The sequence below is a fragment of the Mus caroli genome, chromosome 1 (genome assembly GCF_900094665.2).
Source record: "Mus caroli chromosome 1, CAROLI_EIJ_v1.1, whole genome shotgun sequence".
NCBI lineage: Eukaryota > Metazoa > Chordata > Mammalia > Rodentia > Muridae > Mus > Mus caroli.
Window position 1 is genome coordinate 146,116,435 of NC_034570.1, and position 13,595 is coordinate 146,130,029.

A 13,595-nucleotide genomic window follows, 5' to 3' on the forward strand; every position below is an offset into this window, starting at 1 on the left:
GGAAGCCAGTCTTCCACTAGCAGCCCAGGAGACAAAGCCAAGCCGATCTCTGAGTTCAAGGCCAGTCTGGGACAGAGCAAATTCTAGGTGAAGAAAAGTTTAAGTCCAAGCATGATGGATGGTACACACCATTAATCCCAGGAAACAGGCATGCAGATCTCTGAGTTCAAGGTCAATCTACAGAGCAAGATCCAAGACAGCGAAGCTTAAGCAGTGAAGGAGTTGGTAAACAGAAAGCTGGCAATAATGTAATAAAACAAGGGGGCATGTTCCAACTCCTACAAGCAGCAGAACTTTGGCAGCTTCAGCCATGTGTCTCCGGCTTTACAGTCAAGAATAGAAGGAGACTACTAGGACAATGGATGCTGGCTAGCTACAGCTAAGAAATTAGTGGTGATTAGGAAAAGACCAGAAGCCGGGTGTGGTGGCACACACCTTTAATCCCAGCACTCTGGAGGCAGAGGCAGGCGGATTTCTGAGTTCAAGGCCAGCCTGGTCTATAAAGTGAGTTCCAGGACAACCAGGGCTATACAGAGAAACCCTGTCTTGAAAATCCAAAACAAAAAAAGGAAAAGTCTGGCATCATTGAGGTCTTCTGGAAAGTGTTTTCTGAGAGCACAAAGATGCTGAGTTCCAGAGATAGCCAAGGTTGTTCCTTTGCTGCAGCTGTAAGAGTCACCCATGTGGTAAAGATTTAGAAGGCAGAAAAGCATCATGAAGAGCAGCTGAGGCTTGATACTTTGAGAGGCCATGGGAGGCCATTGGTGAAGGTACAGCCTCAGTTGTAGCTGATGGCCCAGGACTGAAGGGGTCATGCAAAAGATTTAAGGCTTGGCACCATGAAGAGAGCCTATGAGAGGCTATTAGTGGAGCCTAGTTGCAGCAGAAGACTCCAGTGTACTGGAGATGCCAGTACCATGGGATGATCAGCAAGAACAGCAGAAACAGTGGAGTGGATCAGCCTGAGCTTAGAGTGCTACAGAGGGCAAAGCTGGAAAAATGACACCAGCCCTTTGGAGGAGCCCAGAAGATCATGTGTGGATCCCAGACATTGAAACAAGAGGCTATAACATTGAGGTTGCCTTGGAGACCCCAAGATGTTTGAGATGCCAGACCTGTGGGCTATCCGCTGGGGAAAGCTGCTAACAAGGGAGTGGAACCAGCCCAGGAAAAAGAAGTTTGTTACAGTCAACAAAGATGAAAAAAGGAGTTGGAGATCTGAAGACTGCTTTGACATCAGACATGGAGATGCAAAGTTTAGAGTTTGCCCAGCTGGTTTCCTGTCTTGCTTTGGGGATTACAGTTAAGTGACTGGATGAATCTTCAGAAGAGACTTTGAACTTTGGACTTTTAACATTGTTGAGACTGTTTTAGACTATGGGGGCTTTAGAAGTTGTACTAAATGTATTCTGCATTGTGCTAGGTTTAGGTATGGCCCCCATAGACTCATATGTTTGAACAGAGAGTGGAAGGTGATGGTTTGTGTATGCTTGCCGCAAGGAGAGGCAATATTAGAAGGTGTGGCCTTGTTGGAGTAGGTGTGTCACTGTGGGTGGGCTTTAATTCCCTCACCCTAGCTACCTGGAAGCCAGTCTTCCACTAGCAGCCTTCAGATGAAGATATGAAACTCTCAGCTCTGCCTGCGCCATGCCTGCCTAGATGCTGCGCTGCTCCTACCTTGATAATGATGGAGTGAATCTCTGAACCTGTAAGCCAACCCAGTTAAATGCTGTCCTTTCTAAGACTTGCCTTGGTCATGTTGTCTGTTCACAGTAGTAAAAACCTAACTAAGACAAACAGTTTAGATTCAGATAAATGTATTAGCACAGAACATCTATTATTTTGTACCCTCCCCCCCAAAAATCATTCTTGAACCTTTAAGGCAAAACAACAACATAAAGACACCATTTATATGGCCATGCTAAACCTCAGTGAGGGCCAACCATAAGCAGAAGGCCATATTCCTATACAGTAAGTTCAACAGCCATTTGCAAGACTGACTGATCCCCTGCCTTGATTTGTATGCCCTCAATTTGTCCATTCTAAAAACAGAAACATTGAAGGTCTTTTCAATTCTAAACCTAATTTTTTTTTTTTTTTTTTTTTTTTTTTTTGGTTTTTCGAGACAGGGTTTCTCTCTGTGCAGTCCTGACTGTCCTGGAACTCACTCTGTAGACCAAGCTGGTGTTGAACTCAGAAATCCACCTGCATCTGCCTCCCAAGTGCTGGGATTAAAGGCGTGCACCACCACTGCCCGGCCCTAAAACTAATTTTAAGACAAAATATTGTTTTTACTATAAAACTGCAAAAATTAAAGTTAGGCAGCTACTAGAAGCTCACTTAAGCTACCTGTGGTGGTACATGCCTGTAATCCCAGCACTTGGGAGGCAGAAGCAGGTGGATTCCTGAGTTCCAGTCCAGCCCAGTCTACAGTGTGAGTTCCAGGACTGCACAGAGAAACCCTGTCTGGAAAAACCAAAAAAAAAAAAAAAGCACCTCAATTAAAAAATTAACACAGGCTAGCCAAAATAAATGCATGTTACAAATGACCATCAATCTAATTTATTTCACAATCACTTCTTCAGCTATGCCTAGTTTTCTTAGCGTACATAAAAAGTTAAGAACAATATATTAGAACAAATACTATTGACAGTGTAAGAGGTTCAAGTGAACACAGCCATTTCCTAGAAAAACTTCCATCTGACATCTGACAGATAAAACTTGAGGTTCCAGTATCCTAATATAAACACTGCTAACCAAGGCCTGCACAACGTTGAGCTCTTTCGAAACAAACAAACAAAAAATATTTTTAATATATCTTTCTTACTTTCTGCCAGGCATTGTTCCACGAACTCTTCAAGTTTAACTCATCTAACCCTCAACAGTGTACATGTGCAACCCCAGGACTCTCTCGGGAGCTGAGACTGGAGCAAACCAGTTCAGCTGTAGTTCAGTAGCAGAGTTCTTACCTAGCTTGTCAAGGCCAGCCTGCATTTCGCAGTGAAACTGTCTCAATGATTTTGGAAATGTCAATTGAACAAATAAACTTTGGAGATGACAATTTTTATAATAATCCTACAAGAATTGTACTATCACTATTGCTAATTTACACAAAAGGAAACCAAAGCACAAAAATGTCAAGTGATTTGGGATAGGGAGATGGCTCAGCAGGTAGAAGCACTTACCATGCAGGCTAGGCGTGCCTTTAGTCCCAGTACTCAGGAGGCAGAGGGAAAAGCATCTGTGAACTCAAGGCCAGCCTCATCTACAAAGCAAGTTCAGTCTGGCTAGTACTACACAAAGAAACCCCGTGTTGAAAAAACAAACAACAAAAAAAGCACTTGCCATGCAAGCCTGATGACATAAGGTCCCAAGACAGAAAGGCAACCAACTCCTAACAGTTGTCCTCTGAGCTCAAGTGTGCACTCACAACACACACACACACACACACACACACACACACATTTACTGAGAAAAAAAAAAATGTCAAGTGACTTGTCTGAAGCTGGTGAGCTGCGATTTGAACCTGCTCAGTCTGGCTTTAGGAACTGTTCTCTGCATTAACACATAAACTAATAAGTCAGCCACTGACCAAGGCAAATGAACTTCATCATTTAATCTCTGTGATTCTATTCTCACTTGAACAAAAAAGGGACTTGAAAGTTCCTTTCAGGTCTAACATCCTATGACATAAGCCTTGAAGCCAACTGCCACATTGAGGTGAATCAATAGCTCATAGTGACATAATTCGTGCCCACCTTTCTTCTTCTACCATAACTCATTCCCTGTCCTTTCATTTATCTTCGTAAGACCCTTTATTAGGGAGGACTGGAGAGATGGATCTGCAGGTAAGAGCCCTGACTGCTCTTCCAAAGGTCCTGAGTTCAAATCCCAGCAACCACATGGTAGCTCACAACCACCCGTAATGAGATCTGACGCCCTCTTCTGGTGTGTCTGAAGACAGCTACCGTGTACTTAATTATAATAATAAATAAATCTTTGGGCCAGCACAAGCAGGGAGTAGGGCCGACAGGAGTAGCAGGGCCAACTGGAGCCAACTAGAGCAAGCAGAGGTCCTGAAAATTCAACTCCCAACAACCACATTATGATCATTTTGAGGAAACATAATTAACAGAGGTGAATTCTGTCCTGCTGAGGACTCTACTACCTTCCAAACCCAGCTGACATGCTATAGAATAAGAGTTCGCCGGGCGTGGTGGCGCACGCCTTTGATCCCAGCCCTTGGGAGGTAGATTTCTGAGTTCAAGTCCAGCCTGGTCTACAGAGTGAGTTTCAGGACAGCCAAGTCCACACAGAGAAACCCTGTCTCGAAAAACCAACCAGAAGAAAAAAAAAAAAAAAAGAGTTACAGAAACAGGTCAGTGGTACTGAAGAACAGGTTAGTAGAGGCCTGAATGCATGTATGTTCGCATGTATGTTTGAACATTTATTTTCATGAAGCAATACCATGTGGGAATTAAGAACATGGGCTTTTCCTGTCTCATCTGAGCTACCTATAACTAGGAGCAGCAACATAGTTACAGGCTCAGCCTCCCCTTCCTGAGACAGTGGCAACTTACCTACACAGCCTGATCTTAGGAGAAATGTTTTTTAAAGTGTTTACCACAATGCCTGACATAATAAGCCCTCAATAAGCAAGTAGATTGACAGACTGACAGACAGACAGACAGACAGACAGATAAATAACAGCTGTCCTCATTGGTGTCTGCCATCACTACCACCACTGTTACTGTTTACACCCCCTCACAACAGCAAGAGCTCCACTGCACTGATTTCAAACACTAGCTCTACTGACTTAGTGACTAGCCCTGTGAAAACTGACTCATTTCTAGGTTACCTCATCAAGTAAAATGGACATAATATGTACCTTGCAAAACACTGTGAGAACTAACATAGCATAAAGCAGCCAATGCCTAGACCCTAAGCACTCACTAATGGGTAGTTCTGTCTTAAGACAGGCTGACCGTATTCCTGCTAATTCAAAGGAACTAAAGACAATGAAATCTAGGGAAGCCAAAGCTTTCTCCTCTGTGGCCCTTCACTGTGTAGCAGACACGGGGTAATTCTTACCCTACTGGAGTCCTTTATCCTCTCACATGCTTGTAAGAACAGAACACTTTTTTTCAGGCAACCTCCTAACTTTCTGAAAGAAGTCCTGTGCTCAGAGGAGTCACTTCTGAGGCCAGCATGATGGCACAAGACTTTAATCCCAAATCTAGGGGATCTCTTGAGGCAGAGGCAGGAGTACCTCTGAGAACTTGAGGTCAGCCAGGGCTACAAGGTGAGACCCTGAATTAGAAAAATCTTCATAATCCTATCACTCACTTGTGGGTTTTGTTTTGTTTTTGTTTTTTTGTTTTTCCTTCTCTCACAAGTACAAAAAAGTAGTTTCAGGTGCTGTATGAAATGTAAGGTTATACCTCCGGCAGCTAATAAAAGGTATGCTTGTATACTGCATATTAAACATTCCTGTTTTAATTTCTAATGTACTATGTCAATAGACATTGGTATCCTCTGTAATTTTAAGAATTCCAAACAGTTTTGGGATTTAAAAAAGAAAACCCTTGTTCTAAGGAATAATAATAATAAAAAATCCCTCTAAAGCACACTTTCTGAGATTAGGAATACAGCTCAATCCCTAATCCATGAAACTTTATCTAGCACACATGAAAAACCTTGGGCTCAATTTCTAGTAAAGTATAAACTGGGAGTGGTAGCTCACGCCTATAATCCCACCACTTGAGAAGTAGAGGCAGGAGAATCAGACGTTCAATATCATCCTTGACAACATAGGGAGTCAAGGTCAGCCTAGAACACATGAAATTCTCCCTGGAAAGGGAGAGTGGAGGAATAAGAAGAAAGGAGAGATGGGGAGAGTAAGGAGGGACTACAATCCCACCTTTCTATCTTCAAAAGGCCACTTGCTGCGGCTAAGGGCTGGAGGCATGGCTCAGAAGATAAGAGCTCACTGCACAATCATGAAGACCTGGATTTGGATCCCCAGCATTCATGTAAAAGCCCGGTATGACAATATGCATCTGTAACTCCAGGACAGGGGCAATGAAAGCAGCTGGTTCCTTGGGGCTTTCTGGCCAGCCAGTCTAGCCAAATCCACAAGGTCCAGGTCCAGTGAGAGACCTGTCTTCAAAACAAAAGATGGTGCTGTGTGTGATGGTGCACACCTTTACTCCCAGCACTCAGGAGGCAGAGGCAAAGGTGGAGGCAGGCGGATCTCTGCATTTGAGGCCGGCCTGGTCTATAGAGTGAGTTCCAGTACATCCTGGATTACAAAGAAAGACTAAACAAATAAATAAATGCCTTTAATTCCAGCACTCTGGAGGCAGAGAGGTGGGTAGATCTCGGAGTTCTAGACCAGCCAGAGCCATATTCTAGAACTATCTCAAAAATAAATAAGACGGAGATGGACAGAGGAGATAGCTGATGCCACCCTCTGGCTTCTAAACTCGAGTACACATAAGTGGATGCAGACCTGTACATACACATGACTACACCATACACACACACACACACACACACACACACATTTATTCACTATGAATACTCAATGATGGAGCTGTACCTTATGACTTCTAGCTCCTTATTTCTGATCTAAGTTCTTTTAGTAGTATAGGCCTCCTTCAATAAATAAGGCTTTTCTATAAATCTTTCCTGTACGAGTATTTTTTATCTAATAATTTATCATAGTATTTCAAAGGCCTAGCAAGGTTCAGGACTGTTTAAAATTTGAACTTAATTGTGATGGATATAAACTGAAAACAGAACTTAGCAAGGCATACTTGAAATGTGTGTTAACTGCAAATGCCAGAGGATGTAAACCATGACTTCAAAGGATTATGGTAATAAAATTGTGAAATATTTGTGACCTTTTTGTCAGCTGTAACAGTACTGCTACTTTACCTGTAGTCTAGCTGAAGGCTGTTTCTAGATATGTCAGCTGCGTCATCATACTGTCACTGTGCTTATGTTAGTGCTATTACTGTTAGAGCATCTCTATATGGGTCTTAAGTCTTATCTACTTTGTGAAGAGCTGATCAGTTAAAACTTACACAGCATCCATTAACCTAGGCACCCATGACTGCCCTCACTGCTACCGCTGGCCGTGAACAATGAAGAGTGAGCAACTCCCTGACAACCCTGACTCCCTCAGAATTTAAAACAAGTGGGTAGCCTCCTTAACAGAGTACTACACCAATCCATTTACTATACATTTGGAAAACTTTTTCTTCCTTCTCATTTGCATAAAATTAACAATTTTACTCTCTTACTCCATAGGGTTTGAGGTATACTGGTTTGGGACCTAAAATTCAAATATACCTGAAACCTCCAGCTAGTATAACTCAGTCTCTCAAATGCTTTTTTCCAAATGAGGAGTGAAGCTAGGGCTGGTTTTCCATGGTCACCCCAGGTCAAATAAGATTCTTAGGTTCTTATGATCTGGTCCTTCACCCAAAAGCTGATCCAAAGCCAAGCTCAGGAATGGATGGGCAAGTATAACCTTACCAGGATATTTACGCTAACACACTTTACAGAAACAATAAAGAACAATAAGAACTTGTATTCACTCATTTAAACCATATTTGTAGATGTCAGGCATCTCACTAACAATCATTTACAAGCACTATTTAAAATACACTACACTGTACTTCTTTTGCAGAAGTCCTGTAAAGGAAGAGTGCAGTTTGTGCTCCATCGGGTGGCTGAACTGGAAATTTCAAACAAGTTCCAGCAAGGCATGTGAACCCTAACTAATCAACATAATACCTTTGAGACACTGAAGCCTGCAACACAAGTTTTCCCATGGGAGGGTCTAGAAATGAGAATCACAACAACACTATGGCAATGCTTCCTCCTACTGAGAAATAAGGAAGTGCAGCTCCTATCATGACCATGACTTTTTGTTTATTTAAGTTAAATAAGTCTTATGCTGGGGTTGTAGCTCAACAGTATGGTGACTTGCTTAGCATGCCCAAAGCCCTGGGTTCAATCCCCAGCAATGGAAACGTAGTTTCGCTGGTTCTTCCAGGCACAGAACAAAATCTCAATTTAAACAATTAGTTTTTTTAATGTATTCAAATTCATTTACTTATTTATGGTTTTGGTTTGGTTTGGGTTTTTGAGACAGGGTCTTATTATTTAACCCTGACTGTCCTAGAACTCACCATGTAGACCAGGCTGATCTCAACTCACAAAGATCCTCCTGCTTCTGCCTCCCTGGTGCTGGGAGCCACTATGCCTGGCTTTTCATTAAAGTTTTTGAAAAGATGATTTTTAATCATTAATTTTATATTAGGATTTAAAAATAGTTCCCTAAATTCTCTCTTCATAAACTTAATTTAACCACAACAAAGCATGGAAATGTAGATGAACGGTAAATCACATGAGGGTTACTCGGAATCCATCAGTGTTCAGTTCTCCAACACTACATGCAGATCAACAGCCTGAAACTCCAGGAGGAGGAAGTTATTTCATCAGAGGAGTCACACAGCTAATGTGACCTGGCTCCCATTATTAAAACATACAGTGCTCAAGAAGCTAGCCGTGTGTGTGTGTGTGTGTGTGTGTGTGTGTGTGTGTGTGTGCTCTCTCCCTCCCTCCCTCCCTCCCTCCCTCTTTCTCTCTCTCTCTCTCTCACATAAAGCAAGGAGGCAGATAATCTTTAAATTCCCTTTCAATTCCTGAACTCTGGAGAGCTCATTGTTTTAGCATCTTATGGCTTCTACAGTACACACTGAAAAATGTCATTCTTAGTCCTGGACCCTCCAGAGAAAAATCACATCAATCAAAGGCTTCAAACATCCTTGCCTCTTTTGCTAATATTCTGTAAAATAGTAACTGATCATACTAGTCTGTTTGAATGAAACTGGCCTGGGTTAATTTTGATTAACCTATTACAGACCTCTAAACTATACAACCATTGGTTCCACGTTTCTTGAAAATACTGTTAGAAAGACGTGTTGATGTTCTATTTTCCACACTGAGATTTGTACTTGGGTTATTAGAAACAACAATAGTCTCTGCTCATTTGTATTTAGTCCCAGTAAAACTGTAAAGCATCACCTAGATCTCCTGTGTATGGGCTTTCCATGTTTCTCTAGTCTTTTGTGCTTATTCTGCCTATGAATGCACATTTTTCTAGTTTAAGTCTAATAATTTTCAGGATATTAATATGCTACTATCATTAATAATCTCAGCAATCCAATAATAAAAAAGAATTAAAAGTTAAGCCAAACACTTAGGAAATAGACCTTAAAAGGCTTTGGCCTCATGTTTTGTTTTTTTTTTTTTAATAAAAAAAGAAGAAAGCAGGAAGAGCAAAAACATTCTCTTCAGGGCCTCACAGCTAACATACACAAGAACCTGCACTTACAGCCAAGTATCCATACTATTATATATAGTTAAATGGTGCATAGAATTATAGATATAAACAAAATACTCAGTTCCTATCTGAAGCTCCTCCTGATTCAAGTAATATTTAATAAACTGACATAAACAAAGAAGCTGAACAGTGCATGCTGGCTCAGGGCACTAGAAGGCAACCTAGGCTTGAAATAAGGGTAATACATCAAAATTTCATCACCAAGGCTTGAAAAACAAATCCAAGTCTGTTCTGATAACTGTTTTAGAGAGCATCATTTTCAACGATGTAAAAATACATATTACAAAAAATTAAGTTAAGGTCTTTTCCCCTAGCAAAAGCTAACTTTTAAATATAGATACCTTTTATCCCTGTTTTTTTTTTTGGGTGGGGTGGGGGTGGAGGAGGGAGACAGGGTCTCTTCCCTGATGTTTTAAAGGAGCTAACATTCTAACATTTCCAGACCTTAAAAATTCTTACTCATACCTCAATGCTATTTTTAAAGGAATAGCACCAAGTCTTTGATATAATACACAACACAAAGACTGCAATCCCATGCAAATGTCTTTAATGCTTCCAACTTCAAAGAAAAAAGGCCCCTTATTTTTCATCTTGCCTATGGAACGATGAAATTACTGAGGTAGGAGCTACATAGTAGGGGAATCTCTGTAGAATCAAATTTCAATTATCTACAATAAATGAATTTTTCAAAAAGTCATTTATAATTGGTCCGAGAAAGATAATGCAGTCACTCAGAAGCACAGGAATTCTGTCCCACTGTGACCAATCTAGAGTAACCATTTAGAAATAATAGTAACCAAATAGACTGTGTACATTGAGGAGTCTCAGAGTCACCGTGGATACTCCAGCCACAAAGCTGACATTACAAATCAAGGGTTAATTGAATTTTTAAACTATATCAGGCTTCCCCTTCTAGTCCAAAATAGTCCACATTAATTCTATAAAATAGTCAAATGTTAAAATACTTAGAATCACGGGAAATATCCAAGTCTGGTTCCTCTGACCAAAAGCAAGCACCCCATACTGTATGTATGGTAATAAGCTCTCCAGCATGCTCCAGCACTAACCTCTGGGAAGAGCTGGCAGCCGTGCTCAAAGTGGTAGGAAGAAGATGAAAACCCAGTGCCCTTCTTTCAGTGGAACCCACCATCTGGATTCTAGCCAAGGCTTTAAAACTGACTGAATGTTATTACAAACAATAAATCAACAACTCCACAGCCTGAACTGTTAGGACCTTTTCTTCCAGAATGCGGCAGAGGAAGGTTACAAAGAAACTGACAAGAGTATTAGTAATGAGCCATTCGTTTCTGCCATTAAGTACAATATATTACAAGCAAACTTATTTTACAATCTTCAAGATTCTGTTTAACCTAACTATCCCTTTCCCTGGTCTTCACTTATTACATAGGCTACATGAATAAATGAACTTACTGCTGTTGCCTAAACATCCTATCACTAAATTCATATAAAAGTTAAAAAAGGAAATCCAAAATATTTTAATTCATAAAACCTAGCTAGTATGTGTGTGCATGTTCCTATTGATTTTATACTCTTTGTTCCCGCTCATACCATAGATGTGAATTCCTGGAGGTTACAGATCCGCTGTCTTTTCTCTCTCCAGGAGCTGAACTACTAGCTTCTGAGAATAACCTATTGCAAGCTTCAAATAAATAAATAAATAAATAAATAAATAAAAGTCTTTCAGGTATCCTACCTTTTAAGTATATGAGTGGTTTACACTGTCTTTACTTTTCCCAATATTGATGCAAGGTTCCTTAAAATATGTATTTAAAAACCCTCCAAAAGCTGTGCAAGAGGAAGAAACTGAAATGAGGAACATGTCTCGTGTAATACACAAGGAAGGTACAGTATTTACAATACAGTGATTTTTCTCCCTACCAAAAACTTAGCAGAAAGCCTGAAATTTTAAATAATTCTCTTCCCTCCTTTCTCTTCCCTCCATTCCAAAACCAGAGAAGAGTGAAAAGCCAAAGATGTGATTATTCTGTATAGTTCGTGCAGTCAGTACAAAGACGAGAGACAACCGTCTCCTTATCAAAACAGAACTACTGGCTCAAAGCGTTTGAAAACTATAACCACTGCATTAGGTGATACACATTTCACCAAGTTTCAATCCTGTTACAAAGCCTTTGTCAACAGTGAGCAAGTGGAGGTAAGCCGACGGGGCTGGGTGGACTGAAGGCATCGCTGGAGGGGTTTATCTTGCAAGAGCTCGATTCTCTGGCAAGAGGTGAGCAGCGAGAAGCACCTAACCTTGGCAGAGGGGGTGATCTCTGGCGGTGGGGACCGGAGGTCAGGGTGAGTGGGGAGGGGGTGGCGCCGAACCGCCGCGACCCCGGGCCGCCGTCGCACCTGCGGCTTGGCCTCCCACCACCAGTCCCCAGCCCCAGCCCGGCAGTGCCCTTCCTCTCGCCGCCGCCTGCATATCCGTTACCCCGGCGGCAGAGGGCTGCGGGGGAGGGGAAGGACGGCCTGGCCGCCGGGGGCCAGCAGCGCCGGGGATGCCGCAGTGGCTCCCCGCGGCGGTGGGTCAAAGTCCGCCCGGGCCGGGGAGCTCAAGGCAGCGGCGGAGGTCGCGGCTAGGGAGATGACAGCCCCTCCGAGCCCGCCCCAACCCCAGCAGCCCCGGGTACCTCATACTGGATGTACTGCTTCCTCCACTCGGGAGTGATGTGCGCGGAGAGGTGCTCGGCGAACTTCATCCTGCCGCGTCCCCCTCACTCCCACCCGGCTCTGGCAGCTACAGGCGGCGGCGGCGGCAACAGCGACTCCGACTCCTCCCCACATGGGCCCCGGCGCTGCGCGAAGCTGCGCTTCTCTCCTCCTCCGCCGCCGCCGAGGTCTCCTCAGAGCCGCCCTCCCGCCATCTTCCTCCTCCTCTCCATAGCCCCGCCCCGCCCCGCCCTCTAGACGTCATCGCCATGGTAACCGCCTACGCCGCTCCGACGGAGGGGGCGGGGGTGGGGCGTGGCCTCAGGGGCTTTCCTTCATGCTCCGCCCCTTTGGGCCGGACGTGGGAAGGCACCTCCCCTGACCTCTTCCGCCTGCCTCTGGTCTGCTGCCTACAGCTGCTTTCTACACTCTGCCTGGGAAAAACAACAATGTTGCTACTGCAATTAATATTGGTACTGGAGCAACAATAATCCACACAAGACGCTGATATTTGCAGAGAACTGTGTAAATATTATTTCCATTTTAATATTGATTCTTCATAAAACCCTTAAAGATAAATCAGCAGTGGTCCAAATTGAGTAGTTGAAATAGTTAAGAGCCAATTGTATTTAAGGGAACTGTATTTGCATGCTCTAGATGCTCAATAAATGCTTGCTTTCAATTTAAAATGTCAGTGCCAGAAAGTTTGTGCTGCTTCTGTATCTCAATGTAATTGTCTAATTAGTCCTAGTGCTACCAGAAAGGCCAAAACATCTAGATACAGACCGGGACTGACACTTTGTGATACAGCTGACTGGGAGTGGGGGGGTGGGGGGACAAAATTGAGAAGGAAGACAATGCTGAGAAGAAAGAGAATAAATTGAGAAGGAAGACAATGCTGAGAAGAAAGAGAATCCTCTCCTCATCCACTCCCTGTGTGACAGTCCTGTATCCAGGCTGACCTCTAGAAAGATACCACAGAGGCAGCAAAGTACCATATTCCATGTGAGAGTGACTGCCCTGAAGGACTTATCTGAGGGAAAAGCCCAGGTCTCACCTTGAGTGGTGGAGCCCTGGATAACATAGTAGCTGACTCTTTTTTTAAGTGTGTCTACTCTTGTCCCTGTACCAAGCACTGTTCTAAACTCCTTACATGACACTTTATCCTCTTTAACTCTTACAACTTTGATGAGACTCAAAGGTTTGGTAGGGAAGTATTGTACCTGTGACAATATAGATCCCTGTTGACTTCCCAACACACACACACACCTCAAAACGCCATATGTTTTTCCTCCTTCCCTTCCTCTAAATTCCCCTTTCCAATAAGGTTTTATGAATGTTTCTTCAGGAGAAAGACAGGGTATGAGGCTTGCTCAGAAAAAGCACATCTTTCTGGCAAATGTTTGAACAGAAGCCTCAGCCTCTGGTGAAAGACTCGTCAGGGGCTGGAGAGACGGCTCCGAAGAGCAGACCTAAGTTCCATTCCCAGAATCCATGTCAAGCA

At 42.9% G+C, this 13,595-nt stretch overlaps 1 protein-coding gene across 1 annotated transcript in view; it reads right to left on the reverse strand.

The window, feature by feature from the left end:
* Xpr1 (xenotropic and polytropic retrovirus receptor 1) overlaps positions 1-12,351 on the reverse strand; it is a 144,880-nt gene extending 132,529 nt beyond the window's left edge. Inside the window, exon 1 of the mRNA XM_021176967.2 lies at positions 12,073-12,351. Within this exon, the coding sequence (XP_021032626.1) occupies positions 12,073-12,141 (69 nt within the window). The 5' untranslated portion in view covers positions 12,142-12,351. The remainder of the gene's footprint in view (positions 1-12,072) is intronic.
* Between the last annotated feature and the right edge of the window lie 1,244 nt (positions 12,352-13,595).